Source organism: Heptranchias perlo, chromosome 34 (assembly GCF_035084215.1).
Source record: "Heptranchias perlo isolate sHepPer1 chromosome 34, sHepPer1.hap1, whole genome shotgun sequence".
NCBI classification, from domain to species: domain Eukaryota; kingdom Metazoa; phylum Chordata; class Chondrichthyes; order Hexanchiformes; family Hexanchidae; genus Heptranchias; species Heptranchias perlo.
The window spans coordinates 2,113,519-2,136,295 of NC_090358.1; the positions used below are offsets into that span (position 1 = coordinate 2,113,519).

A 22,777-nucleotide genomic window follows, 5' to 3' on the forward strand; every position below is an offset into this window, starting at 1 on the left:
CAGTCAGTGCAGGATTGCACAATTTGAGCTTTGCACCAGATGAAGCCATCATTTAAACTTCCAAAAATAAAGATGGAAAAGGTACAGCGGGCTACTTTTTGTCTTTTTAATGTTCATAGGGATGAGAGGAAAATCGGCCTTCACTAACACTAAAATGTCACCAACGTTCTGATATTGGCAAATGGAGATGTGCGCATGTGATTAAATGTATTTATGCAGAGCCCCGCTTTCCTGTGGTACAGGGCATGCAGGGCTGGTAGCAAAACTGAGGACACATACCCACTAAAAGCTGGTTTGAGACTAACCAAACTCATTTCACATAGGATTGTCATAGTCACCATCATAAACAGGAGACTTTGATTCCTGAGCAGGATTCAGCGCCCAGGTATCAGGGATGAAAGGGAACTGTCTCACAAAATAATATAGAAACATATATTTGCAGTTTAAAGACATTCAAAGGTAACCATGTTGAATATTAAGTTGCCAGATTTTTAACAGATCTGGGGAAAACGGACAAGTCTATGGGTGTACAGTAGCTCAGAGATTACTGTTGGCAATGTTAGCAGTGAATGTTTAATGCATTTTGCTTCTGAGTCAGAAGGTTGTGAGTTCAAGCCTCACTCCAGACACTTGAGCACATTCAATGCTGTACTGAGGGAGTACTGCACTGATATTCAGATGAGACGTTAAATCGACTGACTTAATGTGAGCAGTTCTATGACTGCTTGCAGACTTACCAGTATCATAACTAGAGGTTGAGTGTTTTTTTTAAAAATGAGAACTCCTGAATTGAATAACTTTTGATGATATTTATTAAGGATTGACATGTTGTTTGATGAAAGATGGTCTTAAACATATACAAATATTTTGCTGCAGAGCTTCAGGTTTTTGCTCAAAGTCAGGTGTGCATCTCTTTAAATTGTGTCACTACAATTTTTCAATCATGCTTTCAACTCTACCAGACTCCCAGTTTCCCGAGTCCCCCTAGTCTTCAGACCTCACTTGATGTACCCAGGCCCCAGCTTTGCCACCGCCCCCCCCCCCCCCACCCACCACTCCCCCACCATGACTGCTACCAGAGCCAAGTGACCTGCAAAGTCCTCCAAGACCCCAGACCGCGTAATCTTACAGTAACATTCTAATTCATTCAGCGAGCTCAATTACGTAGCACAGATCTGGTCAATACCTTAAACGATACAACGTATATCATTTATGTGTTAGATTTATATGGAATTTTTGTATAAACATAGGAACATGAGTAGGCCATTCAGCCCCTTGAGCCCGCTCCACCATTTGATAGATCACAGATCAGCCATGATCTTAACTCCATATACCTGCCTTTAGCCCATATCCCTTAATACCTTTGGTTGGCAAAAAGCTATCTATCTCAGATTTAAAATTAGCAATTGAGCTAGCATCAATTGCTGTTTGCGGAAGAGAGTTCCAAATTTCTACCATCCTGTGTAGAAGTGTTTTCTAATCTCACTCCTGAAAGGTCTGGCTCTAATTTTTAGACTGAATTCCTAGAATCCCCAACCAGCGGAAATAGTTTCTCTCTATCCACCCTATCTGTTCCCCTTAATAAACTTCGATCAGATCACCCCTTAACCTTCTACCCCCTTGTACTCTAGTCCTTTAGATATAAAGGCCAGCTTCCATTAGCCTTATTGATTATTTTCTGCACCTGTTCATGACACTTCAATGATCTATGTACCTGAACCCCTAAGTCCCTTTGGACATCCACTGTTTTTAACTTTTTACCATTTAGAAAGTACCCTGTTCTATCCTTTTTTGGTCCAAAGTGGATGACCTCACATTTGCCTACATTGAATTCCATTTGCCACAGTTTTGCCCATTCACCTAATCTATCAATATCCCTTTGTAATTTTATGTTTTCATCCACACTGCTTACAATGCCACCAATCTTTGTGTCATCAGAAAACTTAGATATGAGACTTTCTATGTTTTCATCTAAGTTGTATAGAAGTTACAACATGGAAACAGGCCCTTCGGCCCAACATGTCCATGTCGCCCAGTTTATACCACTAAGCTAGTCCCAATTGCCTGCACTTGGCCCATATCCCTCGATACCCATCTTCCCCATGTAACTGTCCAAATGCTTTTTAAAAGACAAAATTGTACCCGCCTCTACTACTGCCTCTGGCAGCTCGTTCCAGACATTCACCACCCTTTGAGTGAAAAAATTGCCCCTCTGGATCCTTTTGTATCTCTCCCCTCTCACCTTAAATCTGTGCCCCCTCGTTATAGACTCCCCTACCTTTGGGAAAAGATTTTGACTATCGACCTTATCGATGCCCCTCATTATTTTATAGACTTCTATAAGATCACCCCTTAACCTCCTACTCTCCAGGGAATAAAGTCCCAGTCTGTCTAACCTCTCCCTGTAAGTCAAACCATCAAGTCCCGGTAGCATCCTAGTAAATCTTTTCTGCACTCTTTCTAGTTTAATAATATCCTTTCTATAATAGGGTGACCAGAACTGTACACAGTACTCCAAGTGTGGCCTCACCAATGCCCTGTACAACTTCAACAAGACATCCCAACTCCTGCATTCAATGTTCTGACCAATGAAACCAAGCATGCTGAATGCCTTCTTCACCACCCTATCCACCTGTGACTCCACTTTCAAGGAGCTATGAATCTGTACTCCTAGATCTCTTTGTTCTATAACTCTCCCCAACGCCCTACCATTAACGGAGTAGGTCCTGGCCCGATTCGATCTACCAAAATGCATCACCTCACATTTATCTAAATTAAACTCCATCTGCCATTCATCGGCCCACTGGCCCAATTTATCAAGATCCCGTTGCAATAAATATTGTTAATAAATATTGTGAATAATTGAGGCCCCAAGACAGATCCCTGCGAGACTCCACTAGTCACATCCTGCCAATGTGAGTACCTACCCATTATCACTACTCTCCGTCGCCTTTCGCTCAGCCAACTTCCTAACCAAGTCTGCACTTTTCCCTCTATTCCATGGGCTTCTATCTTAGCTAACAGTCTCTTATGTGGGACCTTATCAAATGCCTTCTGGAAGTCCATATAAATAACATCCATTGACAGTTCCCTGTCCACTACTTTAGTCACCTCTTCAAAAAATTCAATCAGGTTTGTCAGGCACGACCTACCTTTCACAAGTCCATGCTGGCTCTCTGATTAACTGAAAATTTTCGAGGTGTTCAGTCACCCTATCCTTAATTATAGACTCCAGCATTTTCCCCACAACAGATGTTAGGCTAACTGGTCTATAATTCCCTGGTTTCCCTCTCTCTCCTTTCTTAAAAAGCGGAGTGACATGTGCAATTTTCCAATCTAGAGGGACGGTTCCTGAATCTAGAGAACTTTGAAAGATTATAGTTTGGGCATCTGCAATATGCTCACCTACTTCCTTTAAAACCCTGGGATGGAAACCATCTGGTCCTGGGGATTTGTCACTCTTTAGTGCTATAAACAAAAAGAATTTCTTCTGCTCTGTTAATATATAGCTTTCTGCATCACAGAACTCTGCTGTGAATCCAGGTGAGTTGTTTCTTTGCATGTTTCTGTTAAAGGTGACCTCTGTGACTAAAAGCATATTAGAACATTGTTTTCCTTCCCACCTCCCAGATGTCATGTTTACAGATGAAAGAGCCATACAGTATTATTGGTCTGAAATATCTCCTTGCCAGCAGTGTGGCAAAACAGCATATAGGAGCAGCAACATGTGGCGTTTTGGGATTTAGGTTAGCAAATCTCCCACACTGTTAAGATCCTTATCTCGGTCAGGACACCACGAGGAAGCATCTGACAAAGGCCAGGAGCTTTGCCATAGGGAAATAGGTGACATTGGAGTTATTTTTGTGCACATCCTAGTGGCCAGTTCAGAGTGGCATAGTCTAAGCCATGGATGTGTGTGGGGAAACAAGAGGATTCATAACCTTATAAAAAGAAACTCCCAGCATCCCCATTCCCTCTCATCCTGAGTTATTATGGAACTTGGATAAAGAAAGAAAGCCAGTGAAAGGAATGGGTTCAATTATTCTACTTTTTAAGCTTCCAAAGTTTAGACAGGGAGGGAGATCAGCAAATAAGACAACTTCAATTGCTTCTGTGCACCACCAGGTGACTGGCTGCAGAGTGGTATAGTTTGAGCTGGGACTCTTTCGCCTCCCTGTTCTCTAATGACAAAGGTGATGGGATCGAAAGGAGCGATTGAAGGAAAGAAACAATGCATTTTTAAAGATGAACAAGAATGGAAAAACCATTGAAGCTGACCTGGTCACGCTCACCGGCTGTTTCGTTGCAGACAGTACAACAAGCTGCGGAACCTGCTGAAGGATGCTCGTCACGAATGTGTTATGTTCTTCAATGAATTCCAGCTGTACTCGTATGTACCAAGGGAGCAAGGAGAACCTCTCGAAAAATGGCAGACCAGGTTTGTTGTTGAAATTCAACTTGATGTTTTTAGCTTTTTGAAATCTTATGTATTTACTGTAAAATCTTGTCTATAAGTCTCACTGGTGTTTAAGTACACTCTTGTATAAAAGGACATTGAAAAAAATGCACTAAAGTATAACTTTTGTTTAAACACAGAAATTGTTGGATAACATTCATATTTCAGGATTGTAAGAAGTAATTTGCGGTTGATCATGAACGGCTATGGCCGCCATAAATATATATGGCTGTAATTTTAATCAAAGTATTTAAATACAGTAGTATACACAGTTATAATGGTTTCTGAACACCAAAGATGGGACAGGGTGGATAGAAGCAGACTGTTTCCAGTAGTTGAGGGATCAATAATGAGGGGCCATAAATACTAGATTAAGTGCAAGAGATCTAGAACTGAGGGCAGGAGAAACTTCTTTACACAGTTGTGAAGTGTGGTGACTCTTGGATATTGTTGTCTTGTTGGGGTATATACAATTTCTGTCTTTTCATATTGGAATGCGGCGTAGGGCAGATCTGTGAACAATTGTAGAAGGCTTTTGAATGGCGAGTCAGTTGACCGGGTGGGAATCGTGAAGTGTGGGAGGGAATGTGTAGCTAGATTCCTGAGGTCTGGTGGAGGGAATGTATTTTGTGGAAGAGCAGAAGTTTATGGGTAAATTTGTAGATTTTTTTATGTGATATGTGATAAATTTTATTTTTAGAGGTATGTAGTGGAGGTATTTGGTCATTGTTCGCTGGAATGTGATTGAAATTGAGGGAAAGGGGATTCTGGGCTCGCCCGGAGGTTGATCAGTACTGACAGCCCTGTCATGCTCTGCACCCCTAACAAAGGGAGAACAACATGCTTGTTTTTCAGTCATGCAAAACAAATAATAAAAATGCTAATTATTTGTTCTAGGTGCATTTACTATGCCACCGTCTGGTATTATAACCATCTTGCAGGACTGATGCCAGTTGTTATGGTAACCGAAGATGTGGAAGCTATTCAGAAGTATGGGAGTGAAACAGATGGAGTGTTTGTTGTATCGTTTAAGGTACTGACCACATCTGTGCTATGTAATTGAGCTCACTAAATGAGTTAGAATGTTACTGTAAGATTATGTGGCCTGGGGTCTTGGAGGACTTTGGAGGTGGCTTGGCTCTGGCAGCAGTCGTGGTGTTGGGGGGGGGGGGGGGGGAGGGATGGGGAGGCAAGGCTGGGGCCTGGGTATGGTATGAAGCATTGGAGCACTGGGGAAGGAGAATTGGGGCCTAAGGGGATCACTCAAGTGAGGTCCGAAGTCTGGGAGGACTTGGGAGTCTGGTAGAGTTGAAAGCATGATTAAATTGTGTTCACTGCATTTTTTAGAGATGTACTGAGCAAAACTGACTGAGCAAAAACCTGAAGCTCTGGAGCAAAATATTTGTATATGTTTAAGACCATCTTTCATCAAACAACTTAATAAATATCACCAAAAGCTATTCAATTCAGGAGTTCTCACTTAAAAAAACACTCAACCTCTAGTTATAAGATACTGGTAAATCTGCAAAAAATCTTTCTTTGTCTACTCCTTAACTTGTTTCTATTTTTGCCCTCCTCCTTCACATCTGTGTCTCTCTCTGCTTTTCCACTTCAGCTCATTGCACCACTTTTTAGTTCTCCTTATTCTCCATTTATTATTACAGTCAATTGAATGAATCCCATTGCTTTCTACTAGTCAAGGAAATGTGTTTTTCTGATGGTAATTCTTTATTGTTGCCCCTAGATGGCAGTGGTGTTACTGAAACTATCTGGAATGAAAAATGTTTAATGGAAACTAGGAGGGAATCCTGATTAACACTTACCTGAAACAGCAGTTTTCCGAATATCTCTCATTTCTAAAACACTTGACCCAATTATATTTTCAGAATCGTAAAAGCAGACCTACAGATGTTGGATTGTCAAATGTTAGCAAGCATGTTTTCAAGAGTCAATTGTAACATGAGTTAAACATCAGTGAGAGAGAGAGGCATGTCAGTGCTGGGAATGGAATATTTTGTGTATTTTGCAATGCTTCAATGACAGGTCAAGGATTGAATGGGTTAAAAGTAGCTTAAATCTCCCTCTGCCTTGTCCAGCAGTGGATTTTAATCTCTCGGGAATATCCTCTGTTGCATCAATGTCACATTTCCCATTCCAGTCACCCATTTTGGTCTCTGAGTGAGTGCTATGGACCTGTGCCCATTGGGCACTTAGTTAAGTCACTTTATGAGCATCTTACAAGTACCAAGGAATGGACATTTCCATCTCAGCAGTTTCAAACTTCCACCCCAGAGCTGAGGGGATTTTGTGCTGACCCACTGTCCCACTTAGTCCCTTCATTAACATACTTCAATTGCTAGCTGCACCTGTTGTAATAATTTATCATTTTAAAAATTCTGCATTTTAGAGCAATGGACTACCAATAAACATGTCACATATGCTCTTATCGGGGCTTTTCTTTTTAGAGCTATTTGGAGAACTTTTGGCCTGACCTGGAAGCTGTGCACGAGCTGTACGAGTCCATCGTGCAGTCTCGGAAAGAAAGAGAAAGTGAAAATCAGGAAAAGAATGGAAAAGAATATGCGGAGCATCTCCCTCTGGAAATACTGGAGGCTGGCATCAAATCTGGGAGATATATTCAGGTAAGCTCACTGGTACGGTCTCTGAAACATTATTAATGAATGTCTGACCATAGAATATACCTTTTGAAAATCCCAAAACGTGTGTCTCCGCACCAAGACTCAAAATGAAGGCTGCATCGGTTCAACAAGGCTGCACCGGAGCGATCACATCGCCTTTAATGTCATATGTTAGGTGGATGTAGATCTTTTGTATCTTTTTATGTTTAAGTTGGGAGTGCATGCTTCTCAATACATAGCAGCAAACATGTATTTTATTTTTAAAATGACAGATCTGCTAGACAGCAGGATCAAAACTAACAAAAGTCATTGCTACCCATTTTTTTAAAAATTGCTCCGTGAACAAAATGGAAATTTAAACTTAATGCATTGGGTATTGATATGTGTTTGTTGGAGGGACGTTGTTTAAAAAAAGAACTTTTAATTTTTGTTTGAATACTGAGCGTTGATAATTTGTTTAGGGAAATCAGCTGGGTGAAGTTGCTGAACACAATAGTTGAAACTGATGGGATCACTGAAACCCCCTTGGTGAATGTCTGTCTCTGATGTTAACCCAGCTGCCCCAGTACATTGGATTCAGAAATTTCTCAAAGCTTGTTCCTCCTTTCTTTACCCAACTATAGCATCCAAAACTGCAAATGACACATGGGAAATTGGTGAAAATCACGCTAAGTACAACTACACCACTGACCTTCTGGTTTTATTTCTTAAACAATTTACATACTAGCAGATTTGTTTTATGTTCTTAGGGTGTTTTAAATGTCAACAAGCACAGATCTCAGTTGGAAGCCTTTGTTCGTATTCAAGGATTGACTAATAAAAGATCAGGTAATTTTACTATTTATTTTAAAATCTCCTTGCGGAAAATGATTTGTTTGTATAAGTTTTTTATTCTTGTCTGTCAGAACTGGAGAATGACATGCTCATCTGTGGCACTAAGGCTCGAAACCGTGCAGTCCAAGGTGATGTGGTGGCTGTGGAGTTGCTGCCAAGGAATGAATGGAAGGGAAGAGTTTCTGTGCTGTGTGAGAATGAGCCTGAGGAGAAAACCATTGAAGAAACTGAAAGTGAACCAATGGCTACGGGTAGGACATTTTTAATAAAAGATGCAACCCGCTGATGCTTTAAGTATAATCTTTTGACTTTCATTTTTTAATTGCTCTCGTTTCCTTTCTCCTATTCAACAGTGGGTATAAACTGTTCTTTAATGGCATAAGGGTAAAGCAGTCTAGAGATTCTATTCTTGCTTCTACTCGGCAAACCAGCTAAGAGCCATACTTTGGGGAATTTAAAGATTTAAAGTGACTCCTGGTCATCTTCCTCTTCTCGCCCTCAGTTGAGAGTGGGATTCAGTATTTACTTTTAAAAGTTCTGTCCTGTAGGATGCCTTTTCTGGTTTGTGGAGGAGATGTTAGAAAACTAGCTCCTCCTGGGGAATGCCTTTACTATTACCACTCTCGCGTGCGTCACCACAGCCCATCAAGAAAGGTAGTTTACTGTGTTCATGGAGATGCTCACTGCTGACATGATGCAACAGAAGAAACAGGGGAGGGGTGATTGGTAAAAGGGGATGATGATAAGATGGAAAAACATTTTTTTAGATGGTCTAATTTGATATATTTTCCCTGACAAAGTTTTACAGTTAATTATTTCATCTATTAGTTCTGTTCTTTTACTTAAATATTAACCTAATATAAAACAAAACAAAATAACAAATGGCATGAGGTGAAATACATCTCTCCCACATTTTTCAGTAAAAGGAGTTCAGATTGACATTGCTTTTTCATTTGTAGGTAAAATTGTTGGAATTATTCAGCGGAACTGGCGAGATTACGTTGTGTCCTTTCCACCTAAAGAAGACATACAATCCCAGGGTAAAAATGTTCGGAAGATCCTAGTTACGCCTTGGGATTACAGAATTCCTAAAATAAGGATCAGCACCCAGCAAGCTGAATCCCTAAAGGTGGGAATTTATAAAGAAACTTGCCCCCCTCCAACTCCACAAAATCTTTTAATAATTGAAGTTTATAAATTGTAGGTCATGTCTGCACAACATGTTCCTAGACTCTGTCATTCCAAACTCTTCTCTTTAGAGTTGATCTTGCTTCGGAGTTCTTTTCTCACTTCTTGATTACCTGTTGCTGTATCCCGCATTGTATCTTCTTCACTGATTTTGTCCAGTCCCACTAGGACTCACTATCCTTTTCATAGCCCACTCCTGATCCAGGTGCGTACACTTTCTGGCAAGGATCACTGGATAGAAAACTCGGTTAGGAATCCTGGTTGACTTTTACCCTCTGTAACCCAGTGTTGCTAAGCCAAATGTTGCACTCTTTCCACTGAGCTAGCTGACTCAATGCAGACTGAATCTGGGACCCTACCTGGTAGCAGCTTCGTTGCTTGTGCTTTATTCATTTAATATCACTTGTGGAAACAAAAACAAACAATGCTTACTGCCATCAAGTAGCTTCTATATCAGCGTTCTACATCAGAAGGTCCACAGGTCATTCACATTCCAGTGGATCATTTTATCTTGTTCCCTTTGGACTTTTTAATTATTCAGAGTTAGTTCCCAGAGATGAGGCAAAACATTTTAATTTCACTCATGATATATTTTTTAAATGTTTGGCGCAATAGCGTCTCTTGCATTCTGAAAGCATGAGGAGCCTTTTTTGCATCAAGAAGATATTGAATGCATAATTCTTGTTGATTTCCTGGTTTAATTGTTTTCTTTCTTGTGTCCAACTCTGATTAATTACCTTGTGAAATACAGGCAACCCTGTAGATATGGAAGTGTTCAATTGTATATTGCTGGTTGAATCGTGTATGCACCTGGACTGAAGTGGGGTAAAAAGATTTGCCGCACATTGTTCGACAAGTAGTGTACCTACACATATTCAGCAACCTTGGAGTATTATAATGGGCTCAAACAGCAGGTTTAATTTTTTTTCTTTTATTTTCCCGACTTACATAGGATTGCCGGATCATCGTACGTATCGATTCCTGGGATTCTACTTCTCTTTATCCCAATGGACACTTCGTGAAGGTTCTTGGAAGAGCTGGCGATCTCGAGACAGAAATTGCAGCCATTCTTGTAGAAAACAGTGTTTCAGTTAGCCCTTTCTCTGAAGCCCAGGTTAACTCTTATACTTACTGAACCTTATCGTAAAAGAATGGGATTCTTTAATTGGCATTGTTAGCAATAGAATTGTATGTACTGTGATTCTACCCAATGAGCCTGCAAATTAAAATTATATTACAAAGCAAATCATTGCACACACAAAAGTATGCACAGGATTGGGCTTGGCCATGATGACTGCTGTGGCTGAGTTGCACATCAGCAATCTCATACTGAAAATATTCATGTGGTAAAGCTCTGTGTGTCAGCTGGGCTCAGACGGTCGTGGGTTCAAGCCCTACTCAAGGTATATGAGCACAAAGTCTCGGCTGATACTTCAGTGCAATTCTGAGGGAGTGCTGCGTTGTCAGAGATGCCGTCTTAAATCGAGGCTCTGTCTGCCTGTTCAGGTGGACATAAATATGGCAGTATTCGAAGAAGAGCTGGGGAGTTTCTGCTGATGTCCTGGCCAACATTTATTCCATGACAAACACCACCAAAATCAAATTAACTGGTCATTTATCTCATTGATATTTATGGGACCTTGCTGTGCAAATTTGCTGTTGTATTTGCCGACATAACAGCAGTGACTACGTTTCAAAAGTAATTAATTGTCCGTGTGCTTTAGGACGTCCTGTGGAAGTGAAAGGTGCTATAAAAATGCAAGTTTGTATTTCTTTGTCTTGGTGAGTAATTGTAACCTGGCACTGAGCTAGTACAGACATAGGAAGGTCTCCGATTTAAACCGTACTCTGTGCTGAGTTAGCTGATCTCAGCTAGCGCTACAGTTGAGATGCTAAGATTGGTCCACAGGGAACAAATGAGAAAAACTGGCCTCATTCCCCACTTCTGACTATTACCAGTGGACTCTTCTGGAAGTCCACATGTTTGGATGACAGCCGAGGACAGGGTAACCTTTGGCTATGGTGGTCCTTATAGTTAGATAGCTAGTCTGGTCAATATTAATTGTCCAGGCTGGGTGAGGTAGCAGGCGGCTGCTGCCTGTGACCTGTACTTTGGCGTCAGGAAGGGGAGGGGGCAAAGGGAGATAATCAGAAAGAAAAACAGAAGAAAACAACTTCATATAAAACATACCGTTCCTCGGAGATATGTAATTTCATTGTGATAGGTCAGCCTTTAAAAGCGTTAAAAATAAATTCATATGAGATAAGTCCCAGAATGTAGTTGTGACAAATTTGTGTCCTAGAGGAAAATTCATACACCCATATGTTGAATTTAAAAGTGATATTATAAATGACTGCCTTGTGGCTCAATGCATTTGTTTTTTTCCAGAATTCACTGTAGCGAGTTTACCGATCTCAAATGATGTCTGGGGAAGGCACAAAATTGGAGGGCAGGTGTCTTCTCTCCTGGGGAGAGGTCACAGAGTCAATCTGTGCCACTTTGTTTTGTACCTAGCAACTGTTCCAGAGTCAGACTGGCAGAGGTCACAGATCACCAGACTGGTGCGTGGGAGGGGGGGGGTTAAGAAACTTAACTTGCATTAATTGTTTAGAGGGGAGAGATAGTTGTATATACCATTTGTGTGTGTATATGAAAAGGAAAAATGGAAAATAGAAGAATAGTTGGGAAAATAATTTTCTGTTGAAATGAAGACTGAAATGTTCAGATTTCAGTGTTTAAAACCACATGAATATCTCTTAACTTGTGTTTATTCCCATTCTGTAGGTGCATGAGATGCCGGTGAATACTCCCGAGAATCCCTGGAAGATTGATAAAGAGGAACAAGCCCGGCGAGTGGATTTAAGGAACACTCATCTGGTCTTCAGCATCGACCCCAAGGGCTGTGAGGATGTGGATGACGCATTGTCTGTTCGAAGATTAGCAAATGAAAATCTGGAGCTGGGGGTCCATATTGCAGATGTCACACACTTTGTGAAATTAAATTCATATACAGATCTGGAGGCTAGATCAAGGTAGTGTAAAATAAAAATCACAATGAAAAAAATCAGTTGCTGAAGTTAAAATCATTAAAGGGGAAAGAAAATCTAGGGGGATAATATTTGTTCAAAATACTGTCTCTTACAGAAAAAATAAAAAATGTCTTCGATATTTTCATAAAATGATTGATTTTCTTGCTGGTATGGAGATCCTCCCTGCTCGGTTGCTCTGATGATGGCACTGACTGAGAGCAACCCCGTTTATTCTAGAATGGCCCTAAAGAAAACAGCAGGGACCGTGACTGCAGACCGATCTGTCATGTGCCCCACAACTGTGAGACCCAAGAAAACCATGCCACAGATTGAGAAATTATACTCCTGAGACAAAAAATAGTAAATCCACTCAATAATACGCTCCCGCATTATTTGGTTTCTGCCACTAAATCCTGTCGCTGAGTTGTGTAAATGTTATATTGCGCTCTCTGGAGAGAACTCCTGAGCATTCCTGGTGCAAATGTTGTCTGTATACTTAATATTCATGCAAACACCTGCTACTTTCTTCTAGGGCAACAACTTGTTATTTAGCAGATCGACGCTATGACATGTTACCCACTGTCCTAAGTGCTGATCTGTGCTCTTTACTTGGAGGTGCTGACAGGTAAGTCTCAGTTATACTTGGGGTGCAAAATGCTATTGAAGAAATGATCCTGTTTTTGCAAGGGAAAGATTTATACTTGTATTTTCTGTTCGTTCTTTGCACTGTGTACTTTGCTCTGGCAGATTGTACAAAAGAGGCCAGGGGTGGGAGAGGTGGAAATTTGTGCTGTCCATTTTCCCTCTCTCCGTGAGGAGAGTATCAGGTCTCCAATCAGCACCTCTCCTGAACTTGGGTGAGGTCACAAACCTACTGTAAGGAAAGGACACGTGCTAGCATCTGACCCGTGGAACAGTGCGTTGAAACACCAGCATAAAGTTCTTTGGTTCACCTTCCCTTTTAACTCTAGAAAACTGATGGTTTCTCTTCTGATTACATTTTTTTTCTCAAAAGAATAATGTCCCCAGGATTTGTAAAACAAAAACTTATATAATGAAATAGTTCTTTCTTAAACTGAAACTGACAGCTGTTAAAAGCCAAAACTATTTGTAATGAAATATATATTTTTTGTTCTAGTTCCCGGTGGAGAAGAGACCATGGCATAAAATCCAGCCCATAATTTTAGTCTAAATTGGCACTCAGAGCCAGGCTGATGTGGGAAATGAAATTACATCGACGCAGCAGTGAATGCATTCAAATGGTTGAGGTTAAGGAACATCCTTGACCTACTCTAAAATTGGGAGGATTGGTCCAAAAAGTGGAAAATTCTCAATCCTTCTCCTGGGCACAAAATTATTATTTTTTTTAAAGTAAACATTTGCAATGATAAAGAATACAGAGCAAAAGTCAAACACTGATACTTCATTTACTCTTAACTATCAATCATTTATCGCATGGTGTGCTGTGGTTTCAATTCACCTTTCAAAATGAGGGTTAATCTTCCATATTCATTTCACTCTTAAGGTATGCGTTGAGTGTCTTGTGGGAACTGGACAAAACTAACTATGAAGTCCTTAAGGTGTGGTTTGGACGAACGATTATACGGTCTGCGTACATGATGTTTTATGAAGCAGCCCAGGCCTTGTTGGATGGGAATCTCAGTGTTATGGATGATATCTCTGAGCTCAAAGGGCTTGACGAGAAAGACAAATGCAGAAAACTGAATGACCTGATATGGGCTGTAGAGAAGCTGACTGAAATAGCTCGCCACGTACGAGCAAAACGCGACCTCGGAGGTGCCCTAGAGCTGGAAGGGATTGAATTACTAGTGCAGTTAGACGAGAAGAAGAACATCAGTGACTTGGTCCCGAAGCAGCCCCTGGAAGTACACGAGACTGTAGCGGAGTGTATGATCCTGGCTAACCACTGGGTGGCAAAGAAGATAACCGAGAGTTCTCCTCACCAAGCCTTGCTGCGTCGTCATCCTCCACCACAGCAGGAGTTCTTTGCTGGGCTGGTTGAGTGTGCAAAGGCAAAGGGATTCCAAATAGATACACGGTAACAGCAGTAACTTGGAGTTAACTGTGTGTATACGTAACTGAGATGTTCATGATTTGAGTCAAGCACAGCCCAACATTAAATATTGTTATTGGTATTTTTGATTATCTGTTCCTCTAGCTATTCCACTTTTTTGTTAATTTTCTGTACAACTTTAGAGATAAATACAACATGAAAGAGCAATCTGCCCCTTTAGCTCATCAATATTGGATTAAGAGTGTCACTTTGGCTCAATTGGTCGCACTCTTGCCTCTGAGTTGGAAGGTTGTGGGTTAGCACCCCCACCCCAGGATTGAGACCACAATCTAGGCTGAGACTAGTGCAGTACTGAGAGAGTCCTGTATTGTCACAGGATCTTCAGATGAGACCTTAAGGTCCTTAAGTCTGTCTATCTTGGTGGTTCAATTATCTGTTTAAAAATTCCGTGGCACTATTTGAAGTTTTGAATGGTTTCCTGATCAACATTCTTCCTTCAACCATCATCAAAAACAGGTCATTCATTGCTGATGCAGTGTGTGCCACATCTGCCTACATAGCAACACTCAGTGCACTTCAAAGTATTTCACTGTATGTGAAGCGCTTTGAGATGTTTGAGAGGCGATAAGATGCTATATAAATGGAAATCTCTAGCATTCAAAAAATAATACTTTTTTTGAAACAAATATGTATCTGGAACAATACCAGCAGCCACAATTCTGAACATCTCAGATATGCTATTGTGCTATATATTTACTGGAAGAAAAAATCTTTTTTTCTTTTAGTATTGGTTAACATTTGGGACTTTTTTCACAATATCCTTCTAATAGGTTATGCTTATACTCGTCAAATGCTGATTATTACTATTTTGCCAAGAAATGTTATGTTTGAACCAGGATTCTGCTTGGGTTACGATTTCTATAGATACAGATTTTAAAAAAATAACCAAGTTACGTTTCTGTACAGCCTGTTTTAATCCATGGTTCAGCAATTCAGTTTGGGGAAAAAATAGAAAATGCTGAGCATGTTTTACAGAAAGACGATTAGTTTTCTGAGCTGTGCCACTGACTGAAATCTGGCAGTAAATTGACTCTTGAGTTCTGACCATTTAAAAATTGAATAATCAAGGGGTGTTTTGTGCTCAAATTAGGATTTTATATTTTAATTGCCATACTTAGAATTAAGTTTTTTAATTTGCCCGCAGGGACTTGGACAGTTGGTGTTGGCAGGTTATTTGACAATTGGGGGGAGCACATGACAACTGAGCCCATTTCATAGAATCATAGAAAGGTTACAGCATGGAAGGAGGCCATTCGGTCCACCGAGTCCACGCTGGCTCTATGCAAGAGAAATCCAGCTAGTCCCACTCCCCCGCCCTATCCCCTAGTCCTGCAAATTTTTTTCCTTTCAAATACTTATCCAGTTCCCTTTTGAAGGCCAGGATTGAATCTGCCTCCACCACCCCCTCGGACAGAGAATTCCAGATGCTAACCATTCGCTGTGTAAAAAAGTTTTTCCTCGTGTCACCTTTGGTTCTTTTGCCAATCACCTTAAATCTATGTGCTCTGGTTTTTGACCCTTCCGTCAATGGGAACAGTTTCTCTCTATCTACTGTCGAGACCCTTCATGATTTTGAATACCTCCTATCAAATCTCCTCGCAACTGCCTCTGTTCCAAGGAGAACAACCCCAGCTTCTCCAGTCTATCCACGTAACTAAAGTCCTTCATCCCTGGAATCATTCTAGTAAATCTCTTCTGCACCCTCTCTAAGGCCTTCACATCTTTCCTAAAGTGCGGTGCCCAGAACTGGACACAATACTCCAGTTGTGGCCGAAACAGTGTTTGAGAAAGGTTCATCATGACTTCCATACTTTTGTACTCTTTGCCTCTATTTATAAAGCCCAGATTCCGTATGCTTTTTTAACCACTTTTTCAACCTGCCCTGCCACCTTCAATGATTTGTGCACATATACCCACAGATCTCTCTGTTCCTGTACCCCTTTTAGAGTTGTGCCCTCTAGTTTATATTGCCTCTCCTCGTTCTTCCTACCAAAATGTATCACTTCTCATTTTTCTGCGTTAAATGTCATCTGCCACATGTCCGCCCATGCCACCAGTCTGTCTCTATCCTCTTGAAGTCTATCACTATCCTCCTTGCTGTTTACTACCCTTCCAAGTTTTGTGTCATCTACATGTTTTGAAATTGTGCCCTGTACACCCAAGTCCAAGTCATTAATATATATCAAGAAAAGCAGTGGTCCCAGCACCGACCCCTGGGGAAGACCATTGTACACCTCCCTCCAGTCTGAAAAACAACCATTCACCACTACTCTCTGTTTCCTGTCACTTAGCCAATTCTGTATCCACGTTGCTACTGCCCCCTTTATTCCATGGGCCGCAATCTTGATGATAAGCCTACCATGCGGCACTTTATCAAATGCCTTTTGAAAGTCTTTATACACCACATCATCTGCATTGTCCTCATCTATCCTCTCTGTTACCTCGTCAAAAAACTCTATCAGGTTGGTTAAACACGATTTGCCTTTAACAAATCCGTGCTGGCTTTCCCTAATCAATCCACACTCGTCTAAGTGACTGTTAATTCTGTCCCGGATTATCGTTTCTGAAAGTTTCCTCACCACTGAGGTTAAACTGACTGGCCTATAGTTGCTGGATTAATCCTTACACCCTTTTTTGAACAAGGGTGTAACATTTGCAATTCTCCAGTCTTCTGGCACCACTCCTGTATCTACGGATGTTTGGAAGATTATGGCCAGTACCTCTGCAATTTCCACCCTTACTTCCCTCAGCAACTTAGGATGCATCCCATCCGGTCCGGATGACTTATCTACTTTAAGTACAGCTAGCCTTTCTAGTACCTCTTCTTTATCTATTTTTAGCCCATCCAGTATCTCAACTATATCTTCGTTTACTGAGACTCTGGCAGCATTTTCTTCCTTGGTGAAGACAGATGCAAGGTACTCATTTAGTACCTCGGCCATCCCCTCTGCCTCCATGAGTAGATCTCCTGTATGGCCCCTAATCTGCTCCACCCCCCCTCTTACTACCCATTTACTGTTTACATGCCTGTAGAAAACTTTTGGATTCCCTTTTATGTTGGCTGCCAGTCTATTCTCATACTCTCTCTTTGCCCCTCTTATTTCCTTTTTCACTTCCCCTTTGAACTTTCTATATTCTGCCTGGTTCTCACTTGTGTTATCAACCTGACATCTGTCATATGACCCCTTTTTCCATTTCATCTTACTCACTATCTCTTTTGTAATCCGGGGATTACAAAAGAGATTGTACCTTTCTCCCTCGTGGGATTGTGCCTATACTGTACCCGAACCATCTCCTCTTTAAAGGCCGCCCACTGTTCAATTACAGTTTTGCCTGCCAATCTTTGATTCCAATTTACCCGGGCCAGATCTGTTCTCATCCCATTGAAATTGGCCCACGTCCAATTGAGTATTTTTACTTCAGAGTAGAAGTTTACTTTCTTGGCTGAGATCAACTAAATCAGCACAGACTGGGATTTCAATCTTAAGCCGTCATGGTCTGTACGACAGAGCTATTCACTGGATGAACTCATGGAGCCATCAGGAGAGTGAATTTGAGGACTGTTTGTCCGACATCCAGTCATGGATGAGCCTCAATTTCCTCCAGTTAAACATTGGGAAGACCAAAACCATCGTCTTCTGCCCCTGCCTCAAACTCCGAACCCTTGCCACTAATTCCAATCAAGTCCCTGACCACTATCTCAAGTTGAACCAAATTGTTGGCAACCTCTATTTCCCATTTGACCCCAAGCTGAGCAACCCATATCCTCTCCTTTGCAAAGACCACCTACTTCCACCTCTGTAATACCACCCCTGCCTCAGCTCATCTGTTGACAAAACCCTCATCCATGCTTTTGTTACCTCCAGACACGATTATTCCAATGCTTTCCTGGCCGACCTCCCATCCATCAACCTCCATAAACTTCAGCTCATCCAAAAATCTGCTGCCTGTATCCTATCCCACACCATTGCGTTCTTTCTCATCACCCTTGTCCTCCCTGACCTACATTGGTGTTTCCCCCCCCACTCCCCCCCCCCCCCCCCCCCCACAATGCCTCAAATTTAAAATTCTCTCTCCTTTCATTCCCTTCATGGTCTCACCTGCTTTCTCTCTATAACTCTCTCCAGCCCCATAACTCTCCGACGACTCTGTTCCTCCAACTCTGGCCTCTTGTGCATCTCCCATTCCCTTTGCCTCACCATAGGAGTCTGTGCCTCCAGCCGTCTAGGCCCGAAGCTCTTGAATTCCAACACTAAACCTCTCCACCCCTCTATTAAGACACTCCTTAAAACCTACCTCTTTGAACAAGCTTTTACTTGCCTCTCATAACACGTCCTTCTTTGGCTTGGTGTCGATTTTTGTCTGACTACGCTTCTGTGAAGTACCTTGGGATGTTTTTCTACATTAAAGGAGCTATATAAATACAAGTTGTCATTGTTTGTACCAGTGCGGTGTCTAGGGAATGATTTTGTCCATTGGAATTCTGTGTAATGAGCTTGAATAGGAAACAGTTTGGCCTATTGGGATTTTATTTGGCATGGAATAAGTTATTGTGGAGCATCACATTCGCAAGATGCTTTTTGTTTTATTTTTAAAATGAGAAATGTGGATGAAAATCTAAGGCCCAGTTCAGGACACCACCAGGTATATGTATGTGTGTATACACACGCAAATGTTCTAATTTAAAATATTTATGTTGATAATGTTTAGCTCCAACAAGGCTCTGGCAGATTCACTGGATATGGCAGAAGACCCAGATGATGTTCTGGTGAACAAGTTGTTGCGATCCATGGCCACACAGGCAATGTCCAACGCCCTTTATTTTTCCACTGGCTCCTGTTCAGAGGATGAGTTTTATCATTACGGTATGTGAAGTTACAAATGGGTTTTTGATATTTCTATGTTGTAAGGTTTTATTGTGGGTAAAACAGAATGGAAATTGTATGAGATTAACTCTTGGAGAACATGGCTATCTTGGATGTTTCTCGAGGGCTTCAATTTATAAGAAGCGGTGTCTCATTCTTTCTCCCCCTCTGTATCACTGTCCCATGTTTGAACACTGGTTAACTTAGTGCCCTCGCTATTATGAAGATGGTTAACTTCAGTTACAGCAGGAATTGGATACTTTTAAACCCTTTAAACAATTATACCCTTTTTTAAAAAAAATGGTTTTCACGTTTATTTTCTACCCACCCCGGGACCTTTGACTACGGCAGGCTTTTTCTGATTTGAGATGGGGGTACATTAAGTATTTGGATATTCTGACCTTGGATAAATACATCAGAAGTGAAATAAATAACTGCGTTTTTTTTTCCAAGACACCCAGTCATTGCTGCATTCATTCCATTAAGCCTCTGCGTAATGCAGTGATCAGATTGCATTAGTCAGTGCCCGTGTCTAACACTGCATTGCAGATGTCTGTTAAGTTATTTTACAGATTTTCTATGCCGAACTGTCAAGAATCATTGCGTTTTCAGATTGTGCAGATTAGAATTCCAAATGGATTGCTTTGTGTATTTGCAAATGAATACGTAGTTAATAAAAATAACTCTCTCGTTTAAACAACCGTTTCTAAAAGCAAAGCATTTTTGATACGAACATTTGTAAATGGAGCATTTTATGTGAGACAATAATGTTTGATTTATGCTACAGAGTTTGAAACGCTTGATACTATTTTTGCTGCACAGGCAAGACTGTCCACATATACACAGTGTTAAAGGGACAAAACTCTGCCTGTTGGAAATTCCTCCAACAGTTCATCTATTCGGGATGGAGGTTTCAAGTTTTCAGTGGCCATTTTCGATACTGGAAACAGGTTACCAAATTGTTGGAAGGGTGCTTATTAAGATCATTAAATGGAAGGAAGGTCTGGTTAAGTGGCCATATTGAAGTTTTAGCATATTTAAAGAGCATCCCCATCTCTTGTAAGTTTAGCTCAAACCTGGCACTAAGGGGATAAAATCTTAATCAAAGCCAGCAGCAGCACAGTGACACTGGAGATGGTCCTGTTAAAGCTGTCATTATTTTTTCAGTAGAAGAGCAGGTCCAGTGGATGTCTGATTGTCAATATTTCAATTAAGGGACTCTCTCATGCCAAGGTAAATGAGGTCATAGACTGGTCAGGCTTTTTCCTTACAGGAGAACTCCGTGGTAAGTAAGTGATGGGAGTTTTTAAAAACTGGTACGATGCTAGAGCTTCCAATCAGGGTTGCCATCCTCTAGTCAGTTCCCAGGTAAGGTGGTAATGCAACTGTCCAGGGCTCAGCTTTGGTTCCCAGTCCCTGACTATTCCATTGGTGCCAATAATGACAAATTGAATCTGTACCAAAGTTGTTTCACTTTGGATCCTTACAGCTGACCGAGAGGGAGAGTAGACTTTCATTCATCAGGCTGGGCCGTATTTGAAACATGGTCTCGGAAATGACAGACTATATTAGAAACCATTGTGCTACCTTGTCCTCTGCTCTAGCAGTTTTAATCTCTGTCCTACTTTACTATCACGATCTCTACTCCCTCTAGAGCCTACAATTTACCCTTTTTTAATGCTTTATCTGAGTTAGTATGTTTGGTAGTAGTCTATTGCCATAAATGAACATCTGTAATGCAGACATATAATAATTTTACCATAATTGTGGAGGGAGCTCTACGCATGTTTCTTTTGTTCTCACAAATGTGCATGAGTTTCACTACAAGCAGGAGCTATGCACAGGGTGTGGGTGTGTTTGGGGCAGGGTTAAGTGCTGTGTTTCTGATGTTTGCCAGGCCATCAGAGGAAATGCTGAATGGAGGCATTACTCCATAGAGGCAAAAAAATGAGCATTATTAATAAAGGCTGAAGATAGGTCTGGTCCAGGCACTCTCAGAATGGTAGATGGTATTAGAAACATAGAAAATAGGAGCAGGAGTAGGCCATTTGGCCCTTCGAGCCTGCTCCGTCATTCAATATGATCATGGCTGATCCTCTATCTCAATACCATCTTCCCCCTTGATGTCTTTTGTGTCTAGAAATCAATCTATCTATCTATCTCCTTCTTAAATATATTCAGTGACTTGGCCTCCACAGCCATCTGTGGTAGAAAATTCCACAGGTTCACCACCCTCTGAGTGAAGCAATTTCTTCTCATCTCAGTCCTACCTCGTATCCGGAGACTGCGACCCCTTGTTCTAGACCCTCCAGTCAGGGGAAACGTCCTCCCTGCATCCAGTTTGTCGAGCTGTGTTGGAATTTTATGTTTCAATGAGATCCCCTCTCATTCTTCTAAACTCGAGTGAATACAGACTGGATCGACCCAATCTCTCCTCATACGACAGTTCTGCCATCCCAGGAATCAGTCTGGTGAACCTTCGCTGCACTCCCTCTATGGCAAGTATATCCTTTCTTAGGTAAGGAGACCAAAACTGCACACAATACTACAGGTGTGGTCTCACCAAGGCCCTGTATAACTGCAGTAAGACATCCTTGCTCCTGTACTCAAATCCTCTTGCAATGAAGGCCAACATACCATTTGCCTTCCTAACTGCTTGCTGCACCTGCATGTTTGCTTTCAGTGACTGGTGTACAAGGACACCCAGGTCGTTTTGTACATCAACATTTCCCAATCTATCACCGTTCAAATAATACTCTGCCTTTCTGTTTTTCCTTCCGAAGTGGATAAATGTGAAGTTACTGCATCTTCCATGTATTTGCCCACTCACACAACTTGTCTAAATCGCCTTGAAGCCTCTTTGCATCCTCCTCACAACTCATGATCCCACCTAGTTTTGTGTTGTCAGCAAACTTGGAAATATTACATTTGGTTCCCTCATCCAAATCATTGATATATATTGTGAAAAGCTGGGGCCCCAGCACTGATCCCTGCAGTACCCCACTAGTCTGCCACCCCAAAAAAGACCCATTTATTCCTACTCTGTGTTTCCTGTCTGTTAACCAATTTTCAATCCATGCCAGTATATTTACCCCCAAACCCATGTGCTTTAATTTTGCACATTAACCTCTTTTGTGGGACTTTATCAAAGGCCTTCTGAAAATCCAAATACACTACATCCACTGGTTCTCCCTTAAATAGTGGGGTTACATTTGCCACCCTCCAATCTGCAGGAACTGTTTCCATAATCTATAGAATTTTGGAAGATGACAACTAATGCATCCACTATTTCCATGGAAATAGGGGAGAGAAAAAACAACAATTTTTTAAAAATGTTCTGTTAAATCTAGTGAGCAGCTCCGCCTTTGTATCACTTACTGCCTTTGATTAGGAGATAGAAACAACATTTTTATACTTTTGATTTACAAATTTTGAGTTCCGTGAAACTGCAAGTAATAAAAGCTGCTTTCCTGTTACATGCTGAGCTTAGCAAACTGGGTTAATTTTGATCTCTTTAAATCTGCTCTGTTTACATTACCTTGCAATATCCATTTGTTGGGTTTTCATGGAAACTGGTTACTGTGGTTACTGAATTTTCATTTGCTTTTGGTGGCCAAGTATTCTACATGCAGAGATTCCAGGCTTTTAGCTGGTATCTAGATTTTTGAGC

The 22,777-nt window shown here is 41.2% G+C and overlaps 1 protein-coding gene across 3 annotated transcripts in view; it reads left to right on the forward strand.

Moving 5' to 3' along the window:
* dis3l (DIS3 like exosome 3'-5' exoribonuclease) overlaps positions 1-22,777 on the forward strand; it is a 51,847-nt gene that overhangs the window by 13,001 nt on the left and 16,069 nt on the right. For all 3 annotated transcript variants that reach the window (XM_067971266.1, XM_067971265.1, XM_067971267.1), the window contains exons 3-13: positions 4,310-4,438; positions 5,354-5,489; positions 6,922-7,098; positions 7,845-7,923; positions 8,001-8,180; positions 8,889-9,058; positions 10,070-10,231; positions 11,903-12,150; positions 12,680-12,772; positions 13,673-14,206; positions 18,953-19,107. In XM_067971266.1, coding sequence (XP_067827367.1) covers positions 4,310-4,438; positions 5,354-5,489; positions 6,922-7,098; positions 7,845-7,923; positions 8,001-8,180; positions 8,889-9,058; positions 10,070-10,231; positions 11,903-12,150; positions 12,680-12,772; positions 13,673-14,206; positions 18,953-19,107 — 2,063 coding nt within the window. The remainder of the gene's footprint in view (positions 1-4,309; positions 4,439-5,353; positions 5,490-6,921; positions 7,099-7,844; positions 7,924-8,000; positions 8,181-8,888; positions 9,059-10,069; positions 10,232-11,902; positions 12,151-12,679; positions 12,773-13,672; positions 14,207-18,952; positions 19,108-22,777) is intronic.